Below are 27,761 nucleotides of genomic sequence, written 5' to 3' on the forward strand. Positions count from 1 at the left end.
CAATGAGCACATTGGCTGTGGGCAGGATTTATGACCAGCGTATCTGTTTACCATGACAAATTTTACCTAACAGCTACAGCATTTTTATGCATAATGACAACCAAAGAAATCTTGATCTTGACTTAATTTAATGCACACAGCATTTAGCAAATTTAATCAAAATTCTGTCTCCTTTCTAAACATTAAAATAATTATTCTTTTTCAAGCATTCAGTCTATTCTTACCATTGCAATCTGGTCTCATGGAAACTTGGCTAGAGTTTAAAAATTTAAAGGCCAGGGTTAGAAAGGAAAAGGAAAGTACTATTCATTTTCAGTGTCTTTGCTGAGAATGCATTAATTAGATCCTACATTATGCCAGTGTTACTTTTTATCACTTAACTAAGGAAAAAAATAGTTGCTTAAGTTTAGTGCCTATACATCTATACGTAGCTATTGAAATTATCTAAGAAAAAGCCTCTCAAAACAAGGTTTCTCAGGAAGGGCTGTCTCAGAGATGACTGGAGAATGAAGACATTCTTTTGTGGATTGTTTCTGATGAACAGGGATTTGGATTTACTTGTATTTACCTCTGGGACTGTTAATTACTCTACTGTCAGCTTCCTCTGTTACACTAGAATTACCCACCAAATTTGAACTTTTTATTCACTATTCAGGTGAAAGAGGTAATGGCATACAGTTACAGTTATTATAATAATGACCTCAACTACATACAGACACAAATCAGGAAGCTGAAAAGTAACAGGCATTGCAGGGATTTAGCTCTGTACTCATTAAGACTAAACATGGTAAGGAATTAGCCTTTTATGTTCAGAGGAATAAAATTTTAAAAGCCAAATAAATACATGCATTTTTAAGAAATAATTTGTCATTTTTCAATGAGAAAAAGATTCTTAGAAAAAGAATTCCATTTAAGTTGTAAGAAAAGATAAACTGTGTTACAATTGACTTCTACTTCTAGAAACATTTCACATGGCAAACATGACTTGACAGGATAATGACATCTTTCTCATATTGGTGCCATCTTCTCCACAGACAAGCAGAAGTGGCATACTTGTTTTGATGCTTCTTAGATAGAATCATAGAATCAGTAAGGTTGGAAAAGACCTTTAAGATCATCGAGTCCAACCATCAATCCAACACCTCCATGCCTACTAACCCATGTCCCAAAGTGCCACATCTACACGTTTTTTTGAACTCCTCCAGGGATGGTGACTCTACTACCTCTCCGGACAGCCTGTTCCAATGCTTGACAACCCTCTCTGTCAAGACATTTTTCCTAACATCCAATGTAAACCTCCCCTGGCACAACCTGAGGCTGTTTCCTCTTGTCCTATCTCTTGTTACCTGGGAGAAGAGACCAACACCCACCTCACTACAGCCTCCTTTCAGGTACTTGTAGAGAGCAATAAGGTCTCCCCTCAGCCTCCGCTTCTCCAGGCTGAACAACCCCAGTTCCCTCAGCCGCTCCTCATAAGACTTGTGCTCCAGACCCTTCACCAGCTTCGTTGCCCTTCTCTGGACATGCTCCAGCACCTCAATGTCCTTCTTGTAGTGAGGGGCCCAAAACTGAACACAGTATTCAAGGTGCGGCCTCACCAGTGCCGAGTACAGGGGGACAATCACTTCCCTACTCCTGCTGGCCACACTATTCCTGATACAAGCCAGGATGCTGCTGGCCTTCTTGGCCACCTGGGCACACTGCAGGCTCACATTCAGCTGGGTGTCGACCAACAGTCCCAGGTCCTTCTCTGCTGGGCAGCTTTCCAGCCACTCTTCCCCAAGCCTGTAGTGTTGCATGGGGTTGTTGTGACCCAAGTGCAGGACCCTGCACTTACCCTTGTTGAATCTCATACAACTGACCTCGGCCTCTCCATCTAGCCTGTCCAGATCCCTCTGCAGAGCCTTCCTACCTTGCTTAAGCAGATCAACACTCCCGCCCAATTTGGTGTCATCTGCAAACTTACTGAGGGCGCACTCAATCCCCCCATCCAGATCACTGATGAAGATATTAAACAGTATCTTTCAACAATTAAAGGATCTTCCTTTAATTAACTTCCAACAATTAAAGGATCTGCCTTTACTCTCCATAACAGCATTCTTCTGTATGTCATGATATGCTACTATTTTTTATTCCACCTTATTTCCTCTCTTCTTTTCAACGTAAGGAGTCTTCTTGTCCTCTGCCCTAAGCCCCTAAAGGCACATTAATGGCAGAATACATTTCACAAAACTGCACTTTCTGAACTTCAGAGAGGTGAGCCCCAAGTCTGAGAACTAGAATACACTCTGGGTACAACTACACTGGTGAACAAACATGGCAAAGGCCTCATCTCTGGCCCTGAAGCCAGTGGCTGTCCGACCATGTTCATACTATCACTCTCCAAAAGAGGATGACAACATCTCAGAACACCTGCTCATAATGGTCTCTGAGCAATGTTAAACTTTAAACTAGTCCTGAGAATTGCTCAAGAGCACTACAGCCAGCCAGAGCCAAAACTGTGCCAGGGACAATTTTAACTACTTAAAAAGAAGATAACGTTTCAGTAGCAGGACCCCGCCCCTTGCACAGTTTTAATTCTTAGAATAGGCGTATAGAGCCTCTCAGGATGCGCTTTGAGAGATGACTGTATGTACTCTGAGGTGCTCTTTATAGAAAGAGCCAAGCAAAGCAGAAAATAAAAAGCAGGGATTGCTCTGGGTTTCCTCAAAGAGTTGAGGTCAAAAGGTGGGCTTATTTCACTAGCATATAGCTTCCTTTCTATAAATGTGATTTTAGCATGTGAGATGAAAGCAGTGATAGAGCAATGTCGTATTTTGAATTGCTATTAATAATAATCAACATCATGATTCAGACTAAAGAAGATGACAACAAAAATATCTTTCTTAATCTCCTGAAGAATCATTTGGTTTTCCTGACGTAGGCATCTCTTGTAACACAATGGGATGTGTTACCACAAGCTTCTAGAAACTAGATGTCACAGAAACAGCGATTAAAAATAAATGAAGGCAAAGAGTTCCATCAGTATTCCTGAAGACTGACTTCTGCAGCAGCTATAGGTGATAAGCATCAGAATTAAATACAAAATTTATCATGGAAAGATACAGCAAGATAGATTATATCCATGTTTCCCCTAAGAACTCCGGTATAGGTCTCTCCCAATCACTGAAACCCAATTTTTATTTTTCCTTCTTCCTAAGACTTTTCCTGTGTAGACATCTAGAGCCAAATACATAGTACACATTTCAACCAGTCTATTTTCTTGGTTTCCTTCAGTTACTTCTGGAAGGCTGCTATAGTTTATTCATGATACACCACAGCAAAGTCGAAAAGCTAAGTAACAATAAGCCTCACTGATAACCATGTGATTAAAATTTGTAAAAGGTAGCTTTTTGTCCACTCACTTTCTCTCATTTTTCTGCCGTATTATTCTCTTTCACTTGTTTCTATAGCCTCTACTCACTGTTAAGTTTCTGTTACCACTCTCACCTGATGATCACATCATCCTTGCTTAAGGTGACTTCCTTTCCTCCTTTGGATCACACTCAGATGAAATCCTGACTAAGTCTGAAGAAAGATCCCGTGATGTACCGACACACTCAGCTGCGTGATTCCATGATGTTATCCCACAATCATAGTATTGTACATAAAATGAAAACCCTAACTTTTACTCCCAGCTGATCCATTACTAGCAGACCACTATTTCTCTTAAATCTCAAATGGGCATTTCTCTCTTAAACGTTTAACTTTTCAAATGCCAGAGCTGCAAGGGACAAACTGAACACAACTATTCATAGTTTGTCATTTGTTTCTTAGGCTGAAACTTTAAACATACAGCTTTAAGAATGAACATACCCTCTCACCATTTCTGCTCATAAAAAGCAATAGTGGTCATGGTATTTATTAACTTAGAGAAGCCAGGCTAAGCTCTTTGGTCTTCCTTTAGGTATCAGTCTTCAGTCCTACACATCCCCTAGTTAAAAGCCAGAGAAATATGGCATAGAACAGAGATAAGGTTGCCTTGTCTCAACTGCTACACTTCCAAACACTAATTTTAACACTATTTAGCCCCCTAAAACCAACATAATGAAGAACTAAAATACAAGAATGGAGTACACTGCAATTTGAAGCACGACAATAATGCTGACCAGATATACTGAGAATAGTTCAAAGTGATATTACAGTAAATGACATTTGGAAATTTTAAATTATATTACATTATTTTGCTGTGATCTAAAATTTAATTCTATGATTTTTCTGTATACATGTTAACAGCTTTCACTGTACTATTTACACAGTCATCCTGAGGAGTGCAAGTTGACATAAATCTTACTATAAATACATGGTGCATTCTGAAAAACTATGTATTACCTTATTGTAGTACTAACTTCCGTATTTTTGTGTTAGTGCTGGTCATCCTAACACACAAATTCTCAGCAGTATTAATAGCGCACGTAAGTCTTTGGGACTTAATGTGGAATTTGTGAATGCAGTATTTCAGAAGGAATCTTCTGACAAAGCCAGAAAACTTTGTAACGCTCAGCTAGTATGTGATGGTGTGCAAGCAAAACAGGTTGAGCATTTGAGAATAAGGTCAGCTGAAAATACCTCTAGTTCACTAGACCTGACTTAAACATGAGGTTTGCCTGAGCAAAGGTGTTCATCAAGGGGGTTTTTGTATTCGCGTTTCCCCAGCTGCAATGTCGCATCTCTAACAGCAGAATATGCTGAGTCACTGTGGAGGATGAGATGGGGGACAAGCTGGAAATCTTGTGAAATCTAAACTCACATGATGGACCGTGAGTACAGTAACTCCACCATTCACCTTCAGAAGACACAACTATTTTCAAGATCAAAAGGAGCAATGTCAAATTCCAGAGCACCTCACATTGTTTGGGATTTTTTTTTTTTTGGAAGGGGTGTGTTTGTTTTGGGGGGGAGGGTGTTTTGTTTTTAAACAGGAATGATACTTTGTGTAATTATTTGATTTTTCCTCTGCTAGGAAAATTTACACAAATCTAACTTAACACAACTTTAAAAGGAACTTATCCTTGCTTGCCAATTACAAGTTTTCAATACATTTACCTCTCTTGGTGATAAAATTCTGTTGATCATTTCTTGCCAAGCCAAACATCCTCGGGTGCCCAGTTTTGTAATTAAGCTTCCAAAATTTATCTAAAAACCACTGTGCGTTTCAATCTTTGTAGTAGGACCACTGCTAATGACTTCTTGCAGCTGAAGCCCTGCTTGTACTCATACTGATAACATTATCTTAATTTGTCCTTGACATTAAAATAGTATTACACAGTAACTAACTCTTCTCTCTCATTCCCAGTGCATTTAAAAAACAAACAAAACCAAACAAGCTTTAAAGCACTTAGAGCCCTGCTCAAAAGCAGACTTCTGATCATTTTTCCTGTTTGCCAAGTGGGATTCTTCATGTTAAGTCTGGACGCTTTGCTACAAATGAGGGATTCCTCCCCTTCCACCCCAAAAAATGTTTCACCAAAATAATTAGGACTTTCAAAAAGTGTTATTTTGCTAGGACAGTATATGCATATCCCAAACTGAGGGAAGAAGAAGACTGTACACTTCTTACCTTACATTTATTTTTCAAAGGGAGAGTAACAGCAGTGAATGGCAGGTTAGAAACAAAGCGAGAGCAGAGACAAGGAAAGACAGGAAGGTAAATAAACATGGAATCACAGGTGGAGAAACAAGTAAGAAAATGGAAAGGACAAATGAGAACCCAGGAGTGGTTTTAGAAGATCGTATTTTTCAGAAGTCTACAAGGAATTTCTGCTTACTGCAAAGTCCTAATCATAAGAGGGGTCCAGGAAACTAACACCTATTTTTTCAGAAAAGATTAAAGAAAAGATCATCAAGATGCAGAATTAAAATGAGTTAACAAAAAGCTGCTATTCCTAATCTAACATGCATTCCCCACAAACTATTACTTTTAAAAGTGGCTGTCCTAAGTCACAGTATGACTACACTTCCATGAATACCAAAGGCATTTTTGGTGACTAGTACCATGCCTACATTCGCAGTTCCCACTTACGCGGAGTGGCCTACTTGAGCTGAGTAGTATCTTACTCAAGTCTGGAAGAGTCAATGGTAGTTTAGGAACTCTGAAATGCACTATGGTTTAGTAATACTGTTTGTCCTGTTAGGAGCACTGAAACAATAGTTTTGGTTTTCCAGAAGCATTAACAGATACTAGAGTGTTTTTCTGTGGGCTATTTAGTCACAGGTCCAGTGACTAAATTTAACACATTGTTGTGGTTTAACTATGGTAGGCAGCTAAGCCCCACACAGCCGCTCGCTCACTCCCCCCCGGTGGGATGGGGGAGAGAGTTGGAAGAATAAAAGTAAGAAAACTCGTGGGTTGAGATCAAGACAGTTTAATAGGTAAAGCAAAAGCTGTGCACACAAGCAAAGCAAAACAAGGAATTCACTACTTCCCATCAGCAGACTCCATGTGTAACGGTTAGCTGGGAAGACAAATGCCATAATTCCAAATGTCCCCCCCTTCCTTCTTCTTCCCCCAGCTTTACATGCTGAGCATGCCGCCATATGGTATGGAATAGCCCTTTGGTCAGCTGGGGTCAGCTGTCCCAGCTGTGTCCCCTCCCAACTTCTTGTACACCCCCAGCCTACTCGCTGGTGGGGTGGGGTGAGAAGCAGAAAAGGCCTTGACTCTGTGTAAGCACTGCTCAGCAATAGCTAAAACACCCCTGTGTTATCAGCACTGTTTTGGTCACAAATCCAAGACACAGTACCATATGAACTACTATGAAGAAAATTAACTCTATCCCAACCAAAACCAGTATACACTTTCTGTTTTTACAAAATTATTTTAAATATTGTTTTAAAAAGATATATATGGTTAAACTGATCCTTCCTAAAGGACATTTTCTCTTCCTTAGACATAACAGAGAAATCACTAGAAAATGTATTTCATAATAAGGGCTAACAAGTGGAACACATTGTCAAGGTTAGTTCTTCAAATAAGCTTCAATAGGAGACCCTGCCATAACACCCCTGACTAACTTCAAATTCCTCATGTATCATGACTTTTGGGGGAAAAATACAAGAAATAATAATTAAAAAAAAAAATCTATAAAACGTAACATACAAGAGCCCTTTGGTGACGTTCAAACCTTTACCATATTTGAAAACTGCTTTAAAGAAAAAAAGTTTCTCATTTTCTGTACTGTTCAACAGCTCTTTCTTGTGACCATAAAGACTTTATTCCCAGCTGTCAACAAAGACTCCTCCTTTTCTACAACTTCCACAATATATTTCTTTATTACGTATTTACCCTACAGCCAGGGTAAACAGGAGAGCCTGCTGTTGAGGACTTAACAGAGGACAAGTTGCCTGGTTTCAATGAGAAATTTGAGAAAGAGGTGATGGAGCAGCCTAACAAGGACCACTGTGATGCTCTGGTAACAAACACACCACTTACAGGCTAAATTCTCCATCCCCTCTCAATTTCACTGCCTAAGTAGTTCTAACATGCTCTAGAAATGGGAAATTTTCCAACAGTGTTTACCAGACTGTTTCAAACTGCCATCTTTTCTTGAGCAGGTGGAAAGAAATCAATGTCTATTATAGGGCTGTTTTCAATCTTAATTCTGGTGCGTTGCTTGTTATCGAGTCACAAAATACCCAAACACTGTTGGTGTTTAAATTTACTCTGAAGCTCTTACTTATACAAATAAGATTAAAATAGAAACCAGAATCAATAACTAATGATGAAAGCAATAAAACTGAAAGTACTTACATTAAACTTAATAATGTCATATATCAAGTACCGAGGGACAACCTGTCCATTAACCTTGTCGATGATCATTTCCTTAAAAGAAGAGAGATGACATTTACATTTGTTTCATGAATATAGAAGAATGTCAACACATTTATACTTGGTGCACGTACCTGTAAGCATGACGCAATCAAACACCGGCCACATCTTTATTATCAGAAAAATTTTACATTAGGTCAAGATTATAAAAATATTACTATGGTCTTAAATATCTCTCATGAAGCATTCAATAAGAAGCCAGGAAGCTGTACTAAGGCTCCACATTCTGATCTGCAACATTTATACATTAGTTTCCCCACAGCTTTTAAAATCACTACCTTTCTTGAGTGAATACTGAGTTTTTAGAAACCTCAGTAAGAGCTGCGATCCTAAGTCAATCAAGCACTCTTGGAAATCTCGCCTACAATTAGTAGTACAACAGCAAGGAAGTAAAGAACAAGCATTAACATCCATTTTCTATGCTCAGGTTGTATCTTTTCACGTTAACAGTGTCCTAGGCAGCAGAGACAACTGCAATTTGCTTGAACATTGCATTGTGACTAAACAGTAGGGTTCCTTCAAATGGAAATACCACAGATACTATCTGTATCACACGAAATTAGTTAACATTCAATATATACTGGTAAACTATCCTGAAAATAGGTCAGCTAGAAGAAAGACTTATTAACGATCAACATCCAAACACAAAATGTTTCCTGAACTTAACAGTACATGCAAAAATCTATACATCTTACATGCTGGTGCTTACATCTGTAACTCAGGCTTCCTATGATATGAATTAGACATAGTTTATTAGTTTGATAAACTAATACAAAATATTTAGTTTCACAGAAATTAGTCATGCTTGAAAATGGTAACAATCAACCAATTGGTAGATCTTTTTCAGAGACAACTTTGAAATATTCACTTCTCTAAATGCAATCAGTCTTCTCCCTGCCCCTCTCCCCCGGCCAAATTCTTGGCTAATAAATTAGTTGTATCAGCTAAGGATTTTTTGCTGCCAATATCAAGTTAAAATTCCAAATTCACACATACAAGAAAACAACTGGAAAAGGTGAAAATATTTCACTATAACATGATGAAAACAAAATTGTGATCTCAAGAATTATTCCAGAAGAGAACCTTACAACAACTCAAATTAATTTTGTTTAGTTTGTTTCTTGCTATGTCAGTAGTATTTTTATATTTTACAACCTTTTAACTTCTTTTAGAATCCATAACTTCTACAAAGTAAACCCAAACAAGAGTCTCAATGTAAGACTTATTTTCAGTCTGTAACCATACCAAGCTTCTTGAATTGTACCTAGTATTTATTTGCATTTGGCTTTAAAAAAATAAGGAAGCAGTTGTAAAAACATAGATTTCTTTAAAAGCAAACACAAAGCTTTAAGCATTTAAAACTAAACTAGAAGATATGAACCTGTTGTTCTCAAAACCCACTGGGAACTATAAGTTGCCTACTTAATATTTTGGAATCTCACCTTCTGTAAACACAATACTGAGATGGAGATTGGGCTTTCACAGCCAAATGAAGCATTCACAGGTGTTGTGAATGACTACCTGAAGTGACCTTACACATCTTTCCACATCATTAAAAAAAATTACAAAAAATTAATTTGAGTGAAAAATATTCCTTTGTAACATTACAATATCTTATTCTTAACTCTAAAAATCGTTCAGTCACAGGTACTGTAGGTACTGTCAAATAACATTTGCAAAAATACTACATAGGATTGATGTAACAAAATGCCATTCTGTTACTTTCCAGTATTTAGGTAAGACACCAGTGAGCTATCAAAGGAACAGCAGATGCAATGCAGCAATACCTTCTTTGACAATACATTTTATAACTAACTGCAACAACAGATACACCCGAAGAGAGAAAGCAAGCATGATGTTCAAACTTGGAAGAGTGTGTAAAGATCTAAGGGGGGGGGGGGGGAGAAACCCACCAGGAATTACTGATAGTAATCAGGTGAAATGAGTAACAAAGTAAAACTGAAACAAAAGAATGCTACCATATTTCTTTAAAGTTTAAATCATATTAGCAAGTGAAACAGATTTTTAAGATACATTTAATTGAACATATATTTAAGGTTTACAGACTCATTTCCTCAGCATGCATATTCAGAGCCTCAGCTTTGATGCAAAGCTAGCGTTTGTATACAAAATCCTGAAAACATTTCAGTGCCTGTTATTACAAGTTTTTATGCCTAATTTTCAAAATCTGAATCTCTGGACATTCAGTTTAAGAAGAATTATAAAAATAGCCAAGAGGACCAAGAATGATTTTTAAACCTTCTCTGGAACATTCAGTTTTGATACAGAATTAATTTTATAAAGAAACTTTTTCTCCTCTTCCGACATGTATAAACCTTTTTGACTCTATTACTGGTCAAACTAGCCTCTTTCCTTACATCCTCACTTCTCTTCTTCCTCCCCTGCCTCTTGTTCTCTTTCCACATCCTGACTGAAATCCCAGCTACCAGAGCAAATAAACAACAGCACAATATGCCTTAGAAGTAGAGATGACAAATTCCTGCACTGCTCATCTCCATCATGACAACAACATTCACTGCTCCATTAGTTACGCCAATACAACTGTCATAAGGCAAAAGCTGTAAAGTGATCGTAAGAACAATTCAGATTAGAAACACTCTAACACATCATTATTTAACAGTCTGATTGCAGAATCTTCCTTGAAATTATGAGAATTGAAAAATACCTTATGGAATAGACCTCAAAGGCAAGTTCAGAGACTGTTGGGAAAACATAGTGTTTGATAAACTGATCACATTCAAACTCACTCATTCTGATCTGAATAATAACCTGATACTATAAGGCTATATTTAAACCAATTTTTAGATAACTAAAAACTTAAACACAAAAACACTCACATGACATGATAATAGAACACAAAAGTATCCATAAAACACACTGGCATCCATGCATTTCATTTTATAGACCCCATGTAGCTTTATGGCCACTATTGCATGTTTTAAAATTACCACTGCTTGCCCATTCGCTGCTAGTTTAGGTATTAGCTTAATCTGCGGGCTTGCAGAACGAGGTCCAACGGCCAGTTTCTTTGATGTAATCTGGCAAAACTGTGCTGGTGTTAATCTCCTTTTCTTAATCTTCTGGTGCTGCAGAGCAGTGTCTTACAGCATATTAGAAACAGCAACTGTGCTAAGAGCTTTTAGCTCACAAGTTCCAAAAGAACAATGCTGGACTGACAGCTCATGGACTTTTTCTGTTTTCCTTGAATCACGTATCTAGCAAGCAACTTGGACTTAAAATAATCCAAAATTTAATCACAAAGCAAAGGATCTCATTTCACCAGTCACTTGCAGAATGTATTTTTTGTTGACACAGAGTATGGAATCAGATCTAATCACACATCTGTTTACTGTTCCTTTTCCTCCTGTGCCTTGCCTTTCCTTTGTCTGTTTACCTTTAACACAATTCTAGCCACTACTGTATTTCAGGAATGAAAGGAGCTTTTTTTTTTTTTTATAAAATCTATTTTGCACAAAGTACCAGCCTTTGCAAACTCCAAAAGTTGTAAGTTATGCCATTTCGAGAGCTTACAAATAAGTGAGGTCTGTACTGATACAAAAACATACATCAATCTCAGTCTTGCTCTCCACTTTTGGAGTCCTTGGCCCTCCTAAGTCTTCAAGTGTGAACAATATTTTATATACAAATAAAATAAAATATATACAAGATTGTAAAAAGTATTTCAAGTCTAAGAATGCCTCCGCATTTTCTACTCAACTGTTCCAAAGCTAAGCAGAATGCCAAGAAAGTTCCTGAAAATAACTAATTCGTTTTCTTGCATGACAGCCAAAACACTTGAACAAAAATCTATGCACTCCCTCAGATAGCAGTATGGATGCAAAACACTTGGCTTCTAAAGGAATACTTTGTATTATACTAGCCACCTGTAGGTAATATTCAAATTAGCTTTAATGAGCTTTGCAGAAAACTTTCTTCCCTGCCAGGAGAACAATCACAACTGAAGAGCTGGAGATGAGCACGGAGTATTGCAGGACATCTCTCATCACACAAGACATAACTGATCATGGTAAGAACTGTTTGCAAGTAATTTCAGCCTGAAGTGAACCGTAAATGCATTTGAAATTCTCAAAGACAACCACATGAAAGGCTTATACCAGAAGACTTAAAGCAAGTTAATAGATCCCTGAATTCATGGAAATTGCCTTTATGAAAGTTTTATATACACTGTCATTCTAAATAAAGTTAGGGGAAATTACCTAATCTTTTGTATTCTTAACACCAGTAGTTGTTTTGCTGCATGGCACTGATATCTCTGTTTTGTCTTTCCTTCTTTCTCATACTTTTTAAGATTACTGCAAAGCAATGCCAGTTGAGCTACCTCATTCTATACTTTAATTCTCTGGAAGAGAGAAAGCTACTTCAAGGGCAGTAAGTATGAACTACTTCAACCTGTAATTAAAGAATTAACTTCAACAGCCCTTCAGCACTAATTAGCAAAATATGTTAATACAAAAAAGCCAAATTTTTCTTCCCATGGATTTTAAAAAAAAAAAAAAAAAATCAATCATGCATATATCCAGAGTAAAAAAACAGTCATGGAAATTATCATTTGGCACCAACATTAAACAAATATTCAATTACGAAGTTAAGCTGTTCTGATGGTTCAAACAGGCAAATTTTATTCTCAAACCTATTGAAAGGACTTTCAATTGAAAAGAAAAATATTCTATCAACAGCTTTTTCTTTTTTTAACTGACCATACTTAAATAAGTTTAGAAATCTGTACTATGAAAAGTATCTGTTGAAAAGGTTTTAGTTTTATTTGAAGGTACTTCATTCAACCAATACTTGTTTATTTAATGTCATTTTGCTTTCCACTTCATGAAAAAACTGGGGGGGGGGGGGGGGATCACAGTAAGATCAATTTTATGCCAATGAAGTGAAATACTGAAATGTGCTATAACAGTCAAACTTTTAAAAAACAATGTATTAAGTGAAGTTATAGTTCATGTCCTGGGTAACTGAGAGAACTTCAGTTATTCTTAAAAGACTTAAACTATAAATCTGGGAAACACAACACACCAGATCAGAGCCCCTCTCCCACGCCCCACAGCCACATTTATGCACATCTCATATGTGCATCCCTATCTTCCACCATGTACATATTAGCCACCCTTACTAAAATACCTGTTTTGAAACACAAAAAAAAGAGAGCAGCAGTTTCCCTGAAGAACACCTAGGATTGCACAATATGGACACTGGCAAGCCATTACTTTCTCAATAGCCTTAGAAAGAGCAGGGGAAAAAAATAGTACCAGGCTTTTTATCTCAACAGTATGGAACCTAATGTATGTCATTAAGAATATTATGTATGTATGTCATTAAGAATATTATGTACGTCATTAGGAAGCTGCCTGGCTGAAGAGGCTCCTACCAGACGTGACAGCTTGTGCAACCACTTTTGAGCTGACAGCATAGCATTTCTCGCATTATGCTCTCAATTTTTCAGTGAAGCAGAGGTGGTAGAAAATACTCCATTATCTGCTTTTCTGTCCCTGAGACAGTACATTGTTCCTTACAATAATTATCCTCACAGATTCAATTTATACATGCTTCATATGTAAATGTGTGTTCAGTCAGACAGATCATTCACAGAAGTGACATTTCAAGAAGGATACTGACAACAAAGGCCTAAGAAACAAAAGAAAGTTAACAATGACTATATGGTCTCCCGTATCTGAAAGGTGCATTAGGCTTCAGAAGACCAATATGGAAGATCATCTCAGATATTCAGTACTTCAGCAAGCAAGAGTGACAACAACGTAGAGAGCCTCCGATGCTACTGCAACATGACAGGAAACTGCGTTCATCTACATTGACAGGTATTTAGTGCAAGAGCTAATGAAGTTCTTTTGCTCATCTAAAATAGGAAGGTCAAGAAACAAATAATCTCTTCTTGTGGCTACTGTTCTGAAAAGTTTACCAAGAATACTCCAGGCCAGCCTTCAAACAACAAGTACAGATGTTTTACAGCTTGTTTTACAACTAGCTTAAAAGGTTCATTAGCAACTTTACATAATTTAAATTAGCATGACAACTTAGAAATATTTTAGTCTTAAACAAATATAACTAAGCCATTTCTAAATCAGTCAATAATTCAGGTCAGCTGAAAATAAAGGTGACAGAAGCAAAGACATCAATTCACAAAAGCCTATCAAGACATGATGAAAATTTTATCAAATTTTAGAAATATTTACATTAACTGGATCAAATTGACCATGTTTACTGTATCAAAATATAAAGCTATAACAAGAGATGAGGTTCTGCAATAATTTCTTTAGATTCTCTTCAAGCCTTTTCTCATATTCAGAGAATGTCATCTCAATACCTTGATTTATTTCAAAGACAAACAGCTCCCCCCAGAGCAGTCACCACTGCTATTCTGTAGATAAGAAATGACTTAAGAAGTGTGATTCCCACATTCAGCCAGTGACTGAATCTGTATTACTCCTGAAATCCCATGTTCACTGATCCAGGCCTAAAAGCTTGGCCCTGTTTCTGAACAAAAGCAAACAGCACTGAAATTGTTACAATAATTATACAGTATGCTCCTTACCCCATCCAAAAGAGTGTTTGTTAGATGTGTGCGAAGATCTTTACGAAACGGAAATTCCAGATTAGATACATGAAAAATTGAATTGTCTCTATCAATCATATAAACTTCATTCTTGCCGTCAATCAGCATCATGTACCTGCAAAGGCAATGTTAAGATATTATAATTAAAGGTATATCCTCTAGATGTCCACTATTTTGATTTTTATTAAGTGCTAAAAAAAGCAATCATGACAGACATTATTAAAAAAAGCATTTTAGAAGGAATTTTTTTACAGTTAAGAGTTTAAACCTATTGCTTCAGGAAAGCAGATAATTGCATTGAACTAAATTATCACAAAGAAAATATTTCAAAGATAAAAGTTCAGTGTGTGTGTGTGTATATATATATATATAAAAAAAAAGTTGCTGTGTCCAGACAAAGTGATGCCTGAAAATCTATTAAAAATAACAGATGTTTTAATGCTGTAAGAAATACATGAGGCTAATTCAGTTAGATTCTGCTAAAAGATCTTTTACTACAGTTTTTCCTTTATTAAGTGGACCAGAACTTTGCCTAGTATAAATCTTCAGAGTTTCATTCAAAAGAAACACCTTTCCTGTCTATCACTGGTTATCTAACAGTGCAGTATTGCAAGGTCCCAGCCAACTATTGAGCCACTTTTCATTAAAACACTGACAAATTTAGCCAAGGTACATTCCTCTCACTTCACACACAAAGAAAACCCCAAAGCTTACTGCACTATCACCAGCAACTTGTGAGCTTGGTTCAGTTGCAGACATCTGAATTTTCTAAATTTCTTTACATTATGACAGTACTTGGGAGCCCAAGTCATTAATTTAGACCTCTCTGTGCTAATCCCACAGAAGACTGCTCTATAGAGGTAACATTCTGTATATAAGAAAAAACAGTAAACAAGTAGAAAGAAAAAAAGATTAAAAACCACAAGAGACACTAAACACCATGATAGCTGTAACACACCTGAGTTACCTTTGTAAAGTTTTCTTTGCTCTTTGCAACAAGAGTACTAAAGTAGAGTTTCAGGAAGAATAACAAGGCAGCTGCGCAGAAAAAGGTCTTCTCCAGCTTGTGCAGCAGCCTAGGAGAGCACTCCTTCCGACTGCAGAAAATAAACTGAAGAAATTTCAGCGGAAACTAGTATCAAAGGCCAGCTGCAACAAGTCATCATGAATGAGAAGCAATAAAGGTGCTGAGCATATACCACAAGCAGCTGAAACTGAAGACTAGCAGCTTGAATCCAATATGGTAAAGGAAGATAGAAACTGTTGTGGGGCTCAGAAGGTTGGCAAAGCAAAAAAGACCAGAAAGGTGCCTTTTTGGAACCAACAAGATTTGATTGCACTTAGTAAGACCAGCGAAAAGAACAATATAGTTATCAAGATGTGATCAAATGATCAGATAGGAAACACCATGGCTGAACAGCAGCGCAAGAAATAAGTGTATGAGAGACAAAGCTGACATGAAGACTCAAAAGTAGGTCCAAGTTTGGTGTCTCAGTCAAACCTGAGTTATGTCAGTCTTACTAATTACCACCTGAGCTGCTGTAATTGAACTTATGCCCGATCATGCCATAACTAACCATGTTGGTGGTCTACACCAAAACTGAGAGCATGACCCTAAGCTGAGCTTTCTTTCACTGATCCTTTCATTTCACCTTGCACACAGATGTGCTAAAAGCACAAATGTTATTATAGAAGTTCTACTGAGAAAAGTCAAAATCATGGAAACCCAAAAAGAGAAGAAAATAGGAGCGCTACCAACTGTCAAGATAGTTCAGTGGTTCTAAAAGTTCACAACATTTAATGTTCTTGAATAACCTCTGATAGAAATAGGGAAGGGACACAAACCTTCCCAGAGCAACTAACCTGTTTGGATTGCAGTACAGTTGTTTTGACCGCACAGAATAGGAAACACTTGATTAAAAGATGATAGGAGTTTCACCATCCACACCAGAATATTTTGAAAGAAAACAAGCATATTTTGAAGACTCACTCAGCAAAGAACTTTTAATACTTGTAAGTCTTCAAATATGCTGGATATATGTGGGGAAAAAAACAGCACTTTTCATAAGTCATCCATTTCTCCTTGGAAAGTCCTATGTTTCTATGAAGAAATAATGAGCTATCAGCACTCTTTTCTAAAATTCACCATTGCTCTTACAAGTAATGCCCACAGGATCTCTGCTGTCAAAACAAAGCAGCAAGCATCCCCCAGAAACCCTGCAGGCAAATGGTCTACACAGGCAGCTGTCCTGTTGTCTGCACAGATCCTACCTCTAGAAATCAGTAGATCTGACTACAGGAACACAGTACCACCCGTGCAGCTTAAATAAATACTTTCTTTCAGTATTATGACTACAATCATAGTTCATTACAGATCAGTTCAACTTGCATTTCTCCACAGACAAGATGAGTACTTCAAGACATTACGTATCAGTTGCATACACACACAGAAAAACCCCCAAAACGTATGTGAGCAGAAAACCTAAAGTCAGGGGAGGGAGGGGGGGAGTAGATTAAATCAATGCAACATTAGGAGAGCTGAAAGCTGCACATGAGATGCTTTATGAAAAAAATAATTCAATATACATTCAACTAGATAACTTGGCGCCAGTTCTTCAGAAGCAAGAATAATCTACAGACAACATTTGTTTTTCAAACCATGTAAATTTATTCAAAACTAAAACTAATTACAAAGAACATGTTGTGTTTTTCTCAAAAATTAAAGAATTCATCGGGAGGGAAGAAGAGGTGTGTAAGTAACAGGAAAAAAAAATATGCACACTACTTTAGTTTTAATTTTTCAAATAAGCTTAATTGGACATTTCTGCACTCCCATATTTATTGCTGTTTTAAGTACATGCTTTCATTGTAATTTCCCTCAGTGACAAAATAGCACCAGAAACAAGTTCTAATGCTCCAAGAGATCTAGCACTTGTATCATCTAGCACTCGTATTACATACGAGTATGTAAAACATGTTTTTTATGTTTTTTATGTTTTACAAGTATGTAAAACATACTTGTATCATCATTACAAATGTTATACAATAAGAGATCTTACAACTGCTTGGGGGGAGGGCGGGGGGAACAAACTAAACCATAAACAGTTAAAAGCTTTGTTTTCAGCCACCTAAAACATCTACAGGTTCAGATGACACACAGAAAGTTTCATCAAAATCTGTTAGTCTGACATCAAAAGTAAGAGTAGCACACCACCACCTTCTCCAGATCTTTCACTCAAAACAAAATCTATGGAAATCTACTTAAGAATTGGTAGCTGGATAGCCCACCAATCATTAGTGGTGAGATTCCTTCTCTTTCAAACCACAGAGCTAACGTTACATCTCTTCTCACAATCTCTTTCTCTTTTTAAAATTTGTCACTGTTAGCTGTTTATACCATAAATTCTAAATGGCAGGGACAATGGTAAGTCTTCCAACTGCATGCAAAAGGTTTCCAATCAAAGATCACCAGGAATCACAATTATATCTTACTTCAGAGAGCCACTGAGAAACTACATGTGCTTACTTTGAAGACAAAAAAAAAATTTGGTCTCAGGACAGGTAGTTACCTTAACGTAGACCCATTTGACATGGGTCTCACGATAACATATTTGCCTAACACAGAAGCTGAACAAGTTCTCTGCATGAGAAAGACATTAGACTGACACAGATATATCTGGTTTGAAAGGTTTTTGTTTGGGTTTTTTTAAGCTGAAAGCCTGAAAACACCTCCATCCCCCAATGTAATAAACTGTTGAAAAAAACTCTGAATGTGGTCCACACAACAAAATTTGTCAAAATTCTAATTATTACCAACATAAAATAGAAGAAATTTGGTCAAGGATGGACTGTCAACCAGAAGTGTTCTATGAGCAGCTGATAATTGAAAATGTGCAAGAAGCAAAAGAGATATGCAACCATGCCAAAGTTTTGGTGAAACTGAATTTATTAATTAATGAGGGGTTTGGGTTGGTTGGTTGGGGTTTTTTTGTTTGTTTGCTTGTTTAACTCAAAAAGCGTAAATTCATGTGCTTAACATCAGGCTTTGAGTTTTGTCCAGATGACACTTCAAGCTTTCTTGGAGAAATCTTTTAGACCGCTGATCAGTACATTTCTGAATATTATCCAGATGTGGCCTGACTGGTTATATTTGAAGAAGTTAATTAAGGTATTAGCAGCATAAGCACTTACATCAGAATAGAGAGAGCACCTCTGGGCAACACCACATAGGCAAAGAAAGAAGAACAACGATTTCTCAAATACATTCGATAGGAACTAAAACAGCACATAGGAGCTTAACTGTCATGCACTGTATTGCATACTGTGAACACTACTTGCTATTACAGCTGTACATTTATTACTAATTATCTCCATTGTATGAGCACCCAAAAGCTCCAATTAGTAACCAGGCCCCATTGTATTAGATTCTGTGCAAGTACACAAGATGACATGGTCCTGTATCAGATGGCTCAATCTGAATTTAAAACAAGACAAGTGGATAAAAGAGCAAGAGTGGAGCAGCAGTACGAGCAATAACAGAACTGCTCATTCACCTTTGATAACTATACATCAAAGCGGAGAATTGTGTTTGAGCAACAAACGTTACCTCTCCAAACTGCCAAACCAGCCAGATTCCATTGCAACAAGAGTTCTGACAAGCAAGTTAAAGGAAAAAGGGTCATGGTGTCCACACAAATTAATCTCACAAGCAGATAAAATATCTACAGTCATAGAAATGGTAAAATCTAAAGTTTCATTAGAAGCTACTTTTCATTCACTTCTGGTCCTGAGGCAAGGTCCGTTATTAATTCTAACTGGACATCAGTATTAACACGATAATTCAGGAAATAGGATGAAAATTTCATTAGCAAAGAGTTACAGCTCTTGGCATTAGACAAGCAGATCTCCAAATCACCTACCAGAGTATTAATAACTTTAATCTTTAAACTTTAAAAAATGCCAACCACCAAGTATCATCTTGAAGAGTTTTCTCTTCAGAAATCAATTATTTTTAGCATACCCAAATAAAGGCAATTGTTTCAAAGGCTCATTTGCCTCCACATATATCCTGTTCATGCAGTTCACATCAGTTGGGCCTAAAATACATGCTAGAAGAATAATTTTCTTCAAAAACTTACATTTTTAGTTTAGTTTGTTTTGGCGGTGGTGGTGGGTTTTGGGGTTTTTTTGTTGTTGGGGGGGGGGTGGTGGTGGTGTTTGTTTGGTTCGGGGGTTTTTTTGTTTTGTTTTTTAACACAATTCTGAAGCTGACCTGAGCTACATTGAAAATTATAAGTTAAAAACTGAGGTTTCTCCTTTATGTGGATGTTTAGTATTTTTCACCATTAAATTTGAAAGTACCTTTCAGGAAAATATTATTTAAGGCAAAATAAGGCAAATACTTGGTCTCCCTCAACCTACAGTCATTCAGAGTCAGGAACAAGAACAGAACTGTCTCTCCCAAGCTCCAAATCCAATACTGCACCCACCAGAGCACGTGGCCTCTATCCTATTTCCCAGCTTATTCGGATTCACAAAACCAGCTTTAAAAATAACTCCCCAACACAGTACCTCACATTCAGCATAGTGCTTGCCAAAACGCATCTACGGTGAAATTGATCTCCTAGAAGTTCACAGAAGTTTTGCCATTTACTTCAATTTTATGATGTGCCTTGCCTATGTTTAACTTATTTCCCTCAGCCAAAATCCCAGCAACTCTCCTAGCAATAAGGTTACATATGTTAATTTTGTACTTTAGTAGGAGTTCTAAACCTTAAATATAATAAAAAAATGTAGCACAGCTTCCTCAAACTTTTGAGACCCCATCTTCTGAGTTTGAGTTCAACACAAAATTAATTTTCTGAAAAAACCTACAAGTAGCAAATGGATTAGAAATATTTTTTTAAAGGAACTTAAAAATTCAGCTCCTATAGGAGCTTTCTTTGCCCCACAGTATTTCTTTAGATGGCCTATATCAAAGAAAATTATTTATTTCGACACGGTATCGTTGTCATCGCCTTTTTTTTTTTTCCTTTTTAAATATGCTTGTGTCTGTATTACCACATTAAAGAATGCAAAATGTAAGAAATTCCATCATCAACTCTAACCACAAAATACACAGCAGCTCTCCATTCCCAGGGGAGTTCATTACACAGCCTAGAATTCAGTCTTGTGAAAGCGCTGCCCTCCCACACAAATAAGCATTACCCAACTCAGAATAGCAATTAGCATCACTAATATGTTCGCTGACGCAGAGGCAATAACGAAATCCTGTTGCAGATATCATTTTCAATTTCTTAATTTCCTTTTGTGATTGACAACACTTCAAAATCATGAGCACGTTGCCACTCCACAGATCGATCACCTAGGACAAGGCCAAGCCACTTTAGCACTTTACTTTGGACCCTGCCACTCCCTCCTGGCAAGACAGCATCAGCTTCTGGCCAGACGCATCAAATGCTATAGAAAGGGCCAGGAGAATGAAAATTAATGACTGCCCTCTATCCACTGACAGTAGGAGATCATCTATGTGTGTCACTAAACCGCTGCAGTTCCATGTCCTGGCCTGAATCCAGACTGTGCTGGATCTAGAGTAACAGTTTAAATTAGACGAGTCTGAAGTTGGCCTGTGGCAGATGGAGCAATACACCCTAAAGTCCCGATAAATGGGGAAGGCTCAGCTTGCTTCTTCTCTTACATTAGCTGCTGCTGGCAATAGTCACTGCTTCAAACTATGTCTCCTGAAGGATGACAAAGCCTGGACAGGGGGACACTAACACAGGAAGTTATGTGAAGACTCACAGTATTCTTTTCAATGTGTAAACAAAAGGAAAACAATGTCTTTTTAACCAGCACACTGACAGCTCTATCACAAATACCATTTTAAAACTTGTACACGCATTTTCATTTGCACAAGTACACAGCATATCAGCCAGCAAGAAACACTGCTACACATAAGCAGCTGTAGAATTATGTATTTGACTTGATAATCCAAATTCTAAATAAAATTTTTAAAAACCACACACATGGGCCCTTGGAAGTTACTCTGCTCTGAATATACCAACACTTTATATTTCTCTTGCATACTTCTAGGTTAAATTCTGCCATCAACAGTCTCCCCAGTATTTTAAACCAAAAAAACCCATTAGAATCTGACTGACAGTCATTTTCAATTAACAGCCTCCAGCTCCAATATTTCTTATTCATGACCTTGCATTTTCTACAACTAAATATCCTTCCAGTTTTATTACTATGCTCCTCAGTGAATTCAGTGGCTTGTCTCCCTCATTTGTTTGTCAGAACATACTTGGTTTCTGTTTCAAAATTCTTAATGACAATATAAAATTAACATTCAGGATCTCCACTTGTGGCTTTCTATATATTTTCTTCCAAAATCATCCACCGCCATTTTCTTTCAATCCATTCTTTACCTATCTTACAATTCTAGCAATCTTCATTAGCCCCAGTCTCCATAATAAATCAAAATTTTGTCAAAGTCCACTAGCACGAGATCTACCACTATTCCTGTGTCAAAAAAATTATTTTCCCTTTACATGGTATACAAACTCCTACCAAAATGGTTGAAATCAGAGGAAATGTCATTCCTCATCTATACTGAAGACTGTGTTCCTCAGTCCTTCTGATTCCATTGACTACTTCCCTCAATTTATCCAAATCTATCATTTTAGAAAGAGAGAACCTACATTATTGATCTATTTTTACCTCTCATTACAATCATAGCGTTCTAAGTTTAAAGCAAAGCCTTTTCATCAATGACCCAAACTATCTTCTACAATAAAGATTTCTTTTTCCTCAATATTAAAACACTGTGTTAGTAGGCTGCTGTTAGTAACTAAATGTATCTTGTATCTCTTACTACATTCAGAAGCACCTGGATTTGTCACTGGTCAAAATTCTCCACCCTCGAAAGAGGGTAGAATTCAGCTTCTGATTAAGTTTCATAATTGTAAGATGTCTACTTTAGGGTGAAATGAATAGTTCCCTAGGCTTCAATAATTGTTGGGCAAAGTCTTATTACATCAATGGACATCTAGACACTCAACTTGCATTAGATGTTAAAGAGTCCTCATAGTAACAACTCTGATCAGGTTGGTATCTGCAGCAGATTCAGCGGTAACCCAGAAGTTTACCTTAACAATCCTGTAGTGATTTTTTAAAAACCTGAACTCTGTAACATTTTTTTTTTTATCCTTCAGCTATCATGAAAATAAAATGTTGTGCCTCAAACTTAATTTTGCATCTTTCCTAAACAATGAATGCTTTCCAATATTCATGTTACAGTCAAGAAAGTTATCCTAGTGTATCTGCTATGCCAATGTCTAATTTCATGCGAAATTAGAAGGTTCCCAATATCCAGCTTCATGTTCTGAATCACTTGTTCAAGCTACTGCTGCCCTGACTTGATGCTAGTATGGAAAAAAAATAATTTTCTTGTCTTACTGATCACCTCATATATCACAATGAAAGGACTATGGTTCATTTTGATATTCATAGAATCATTTAGGTTGGAAAAGACCTTTAAGATCAGCGAGTCCAACTGTAAACCTAACACTGCCAAGTCCACCACTAAACCACAACCCTAAGCACCACATCTACATGTCTTTTAAATACCTCCAGGTATTGATGAATTGGTATTCATCAATTCATCCTGCTTATTTGAGACCACAGAACTTCATTTCCACAAAATTCGTTAAGGTGGTATTCCCTGCATATATACGCTTTGACCAAGTTACCACTGTAAGGTAACAGATACCCCATAGCTTATACAGGTATTCAGTCTCCATAATCTTTACTACTTGTCAGTTTCCTCCATCTCACTCAACATCAAATTCTTTTTCTTATTCTTGCCTGCCACCACTCTCCTTTAAACTCTGAATGCAAGTTTCCCTTTTCATTTGCTCCCCTTGACAATCCAAGGTCCAGAGAAGATTTTTTTTTAATGACTGTTATGACCCTGAAAATCATCAAAAGTGAGGCAGTGAATCTGCAGATGACAACATTTACTACAGAAATCTTCAGAATGCCCCAAACTGCAGTAATGAACAATGCAAGTTTGGATTTCCAAAAGGTACCAAGACACAGGCAGGAAGAGAGAGGTACAACCACACTTCCCCACCTTACAAGGTTCTAAATTAACTCTGTCAGCTACTTTTTAGAGGTCAGTGAGAGCACATAAGTGCATCTGCAGTCAAAAAGCCCCAGCAAACAAATCGTTAGGTCACATAACTAATAGGATGGTGCATAATACAGAAATAATGTTGCATCATTATACAACTTATTGGTATCCCCCTCACCTGAGGTACCATGTGCACCAGCATTAATAGGGAAGTCAGTTTTTGAATAAAGGAGATAATGGTAATACTATGGAGCATGGACAAATGCACAAGAAGTGGGGAAACTGGTCTAATTTCTCCTAATAAAGTATCATAGTTTAGACTGAGTTCAAACTTTAGTTTTTCCTGTTTTATAAATCAAGGATAAAGATGCCTTTAATTAATTTAACAGATGGCAAATTCAAAACCAATGTAAAACTACATTTTCTATCTAAAGTATTATTAGACTGTGAAACTCTGCAACAGAGCTGGTAAATCCAAGAATTTAGCAAGGTTAAAAAAGACTATCCAGTTACAGTGTTTTTCTTGACTGCCTTCCAGGGTTTTAATTAAGTTAGAGTGCTGTGGGGGTTTTGTTTCTTTATTTCCAAAAGGATATTAAACCTCACGGGTTAAATTTGAAGTCATCTTGTTATCATTATTTGACCTACAACAAAGGGTAAATTAATCTACAACTACACTATAAGAACTCTTACATATATAGCATTATGATGTATCTGGTGTAAAACAAAAGAAGAATTGTTAACTAGCTAGAAAAGATGTGACCCACTAACAGAATCTGTATACTAACAGATTTATTTTAAATATTACATTCTCTTTGTTTCACCCAAATTTTAATGATGCTAAGTGGTCAAGTACATATTAAAGTACATTTCTATGTTAGAGGGAGGAACACTATTGGAAAACAACTGCACATTATAATGTTCTGATTACTTTTTTTAAAAGCTATGAGATTAATGGAACAAATTATGCCTCAAGCTTGACTGAACTACTGCATTCTATTATTATTATTATTATTATTATTATTAATTGCAGATATTGAGCTTCAAGCTTGCTTGAACTTGTTTGACTCCATTCCTCCTTCACAAATTTTTGTCTGAAAATATCTTGGAGATTTAGAGGGAAATTCATGCCTGAAGCAATGGGCTCAAAAGAAAAATGCAAAGCAGCAGTTACACAAGGGTATAAGGAAGAAAAACAAATGAATTTAGCATCAGATGACAAGTAGTTACATTCCTTCTTTCCCCAAGCAAGAGAACCATAATATCTGTCATGGAGGCCCATAACATAGCAGTCACGAAAAGAGTAGCACAGCTTTGAAAAAGGAGGTTCCCTTAACTTCGAACTGATTTATACCAGAACGTATGCTGGGTCAATTCTGTCTACATGACAGGCACAAGCCACCGAAGAGCACAACTGCCATTTGTGCTCACAGATTAGAAGATCAGCTCCAAGGGAAAGGGCTGCCCTAGATATCTGTATAGTTAAACTTTAAAAACTGAATGTCATTCTTCCTTGAATAAGCTTAAGCCATTACACTTCATGTATGTGCCCGTAATCCCCCCAAGAGAACCAGCAGCACAGGACACGCTGTTCCACTATTAAAAGTGGTCTGGGAGAAAGGAAAATAAATAAATAAACCAGTAATCACCGATACTTGTCGCTTGAACATCAGGTACACATGCAGGCACACCATTTATCTTGATCTAATTAGAACATTTTAGGATTACAGTTGAATACTCTAAGATTAGTATTCATAGCACAAGCTACATAATAAGCATTTTAATGCATTAACTATTTATAAATAAACAAAAGAGCTTGCTTAGAAGACAATCTGTCCAAATATTCAAATAGTTATATACGAATAATCAGTTAAGTAGTACTTTTCAAAGAGCTCAGAATTGTGACCATAAAACTTTGTGAGCTGTCAAAAGGCTTCAGAACTGTGAAGCATCAAGCCCGCTACTTCACAAAATATACTTTCTGTATGGTATCACATCAGCAGTGCTCCTTAAGCAGTTAAGAAAGGGACACAAAAACAACAGCTTCCTTCTACCGCTTATTGTCAGAGTCTTGACACTGTTGCAGGCACATATAAATGAGAAACTACAACGTAGAGTAAGAATGCCTTCTTTGGCCACTTGAGTCAATTTGGATCCAGACTGGGGATGACATGTTCTGTCACACCTATTGTGTGAATCTACATTGATTCAATGATATAAAGAAACTACTTCAGGAGATGTAGAAGCAGCAAAATGATATGGATGTGCCTTAGTAATAAATAAATAAATACATAAATACACCATCACCATGACCCCCCCCCCCCCCCCAAAAAAAACCCACCCCAAACCACCCACTCCAAATGCAGCATTAAGATAAAAAACAATTTCAAGCTAGCCCAACAGCTGTGAAACTAACAGACCTGGGTCTATAATATACATCTCTACTTTAAATAATACTGCCTTGTGGGGACTTCTTAGGATTAACAATGTTTATACCCAATAGTCCCAGATATTAGTCTAACACCTTATGACACACTGTGCTGCCTCGTTTGACCTAGAATCTCTCAATCAAGAGAGACCTCTCCTTGTTCATAATCGATATAGTCAAACAGAACTGATGAGTTATCTGGTGATGCCCATGAGTCTGGCTACCAAAATCTGACAACTCCTTTTCTGCTGTCAGAGTTAGTCTGCTAGCCAAAGTCTAGGCATGCTCTCTTTCCCTGTACAATAGGTAAAAAAGGAGAAAAGGACAACATGCGCTTTAACAACATGTCAACAGGTGGAGATGATGAGGCCACCTTGTGCTAGAGCTTCTTCGCCCTGAGCTAGAATGTCTTTTCCTTGAGATAGGGGACATGCTAAATATGCTGAAAGTGCCCTTAATCTTACCTCAACTTATCAAAGTTTTATTTTTGCACACTCAAATAAAAACTCAAGTAAGCATAAAATATTCATGGGTTCTAATGCTATGGGAAACAGGCTGATATCAGTCTTGTAATGCTAAATTTATTGCCCAACACAACTATAAGGGATAATTATTAAGATGCAGAGTGAGCGAAGACTCACATCTCAGCTACTAAAACCCCAACTTCCTAGTCTCAAAACACATCATTCTTGCCTCCCCATCCCATCTTCTCTTCCCCTCCTACCTAAACCACAAAATAAAACCATGAATTAGGCATCTACTTTTTCAGAAAATTAAGAGGAATGCTCTTTAGAGTGCTTAACATCTATTAATTGCTCTTTTCAGCAATCATTAGAAAGGCAGTTTATACATTATAATCCAGAATCATATATGTGACCTTTATATACTTCTGCAGAAGCTTGAAATTACGTTATCATTACACACTTAAAAGCTAAACTGCAAGTTGCTAACAACTGATTAGTACTGTAGTCTATAAAAGCTACTTACAGCTTTTAATCTTGACTGGAGGGGGGAAAAAAGCTTTATTACAACCATTTCATTAACTTTCACAACTTCAATTTCCAGCCAAAACATATGCTATCTCCAATTAAGTATATTATTCAAAATAAAGTCAGTGAAACAAATCCCACATGGATTCCAGACTCATCCTAAACCAAGGTTCTTCCAGCTGTAGAAGCAGAACTACAGAACTAGTTTAAAAATGGGTGACCTTGTTTTCCCTTAAAGAACTAGTTAAAATAATTATGAAGAAGGGCCACGAGGGACTATGCCATGTAAACAAAAATGCATTTCCCTTCCAAAGACCTTAAAAATGTAGCATGCAACAAAATAGTGCAGAGTTAGCAATAGGGGAATAGCAACAGTCACTTCACCCTTTTAACTAAGGTTTTTATTCCAAGTCTTCTCTTTAAATACCATCCCATTTTGACAGTTTCATGGGAATAACAGAAAAACCCTTACAACTACTACTTTGAGATATTCAATGAAAATAATAACAAATGTCTGAAGAATAGCTGTCCTACACACACGAACGATGTATAATTAGCACTCAACGGTTGAGGCTTTGCCCATTGCTGACAGTTACATAAGCACATGATTTGAATAAAGCTCATTTAACTTGGAATACAAACCACTTGAGTTAAGCCCAGTTGTTCACAAAACCTGTCACTCCTATAAAAAAAATCCATTTGGTCCTGAAAAGTCTGTTCGA

The 27,761-nt window shown here is 37.0% G+C and overlaps 1 protein-coding gene across 3 annotated transcripts in view; it reads right to left on the reverse strand.

Annotated features, from left to right (window-relative positions):
• The window catches only part of RNGTT (RNA guanylyltransferase and 5'-phosphatase), a 197,062-nt gene that overhangs the window by 130,825 nt on the left and 38,476 nt on the right, over window positions 1-27,761 (reverse strand). For all 3 annotated transcript variants that reach the window (XR_012775201.1, XM_075498347.1, XM_075498348.1), the window contains exons 9-10: window positions 14,466-14,601; window positions 7,790-7,861 (exon numbers count right to left, since the gene is read on the reverse strand). Coding sequence is in view for 2 of the 3 variants with exons in the window: in XM_075498347.1 (XP_075354462.1) it covers window positions 7,790-7,861; window positions 14,466-14,601 (208 nt within the window). In the remaining variant the exon portion in view is untranslated. The remainder of the gene's footprint in view (window positions 1-7,789; window positions 7,862-14,465; window positions 14,602-27,761) is intronic.

Source organism: Mycteria americana, chromosome 3 (assembly GCF_035582795.1).
Source record: "Mycteria americana isolate JAX WOST 10 ecotype Jacksonville Zoo and Gardens chromosome 3, USCA_MyAme_1.0, whole genome shotgun sequence".
Classification (NCBI taxonomy): Eukaryota; Metazoa; Chordata; class Aves; order Ciconiiformes; family Ciconiidae; genus Mycteria; species Mycteria americana.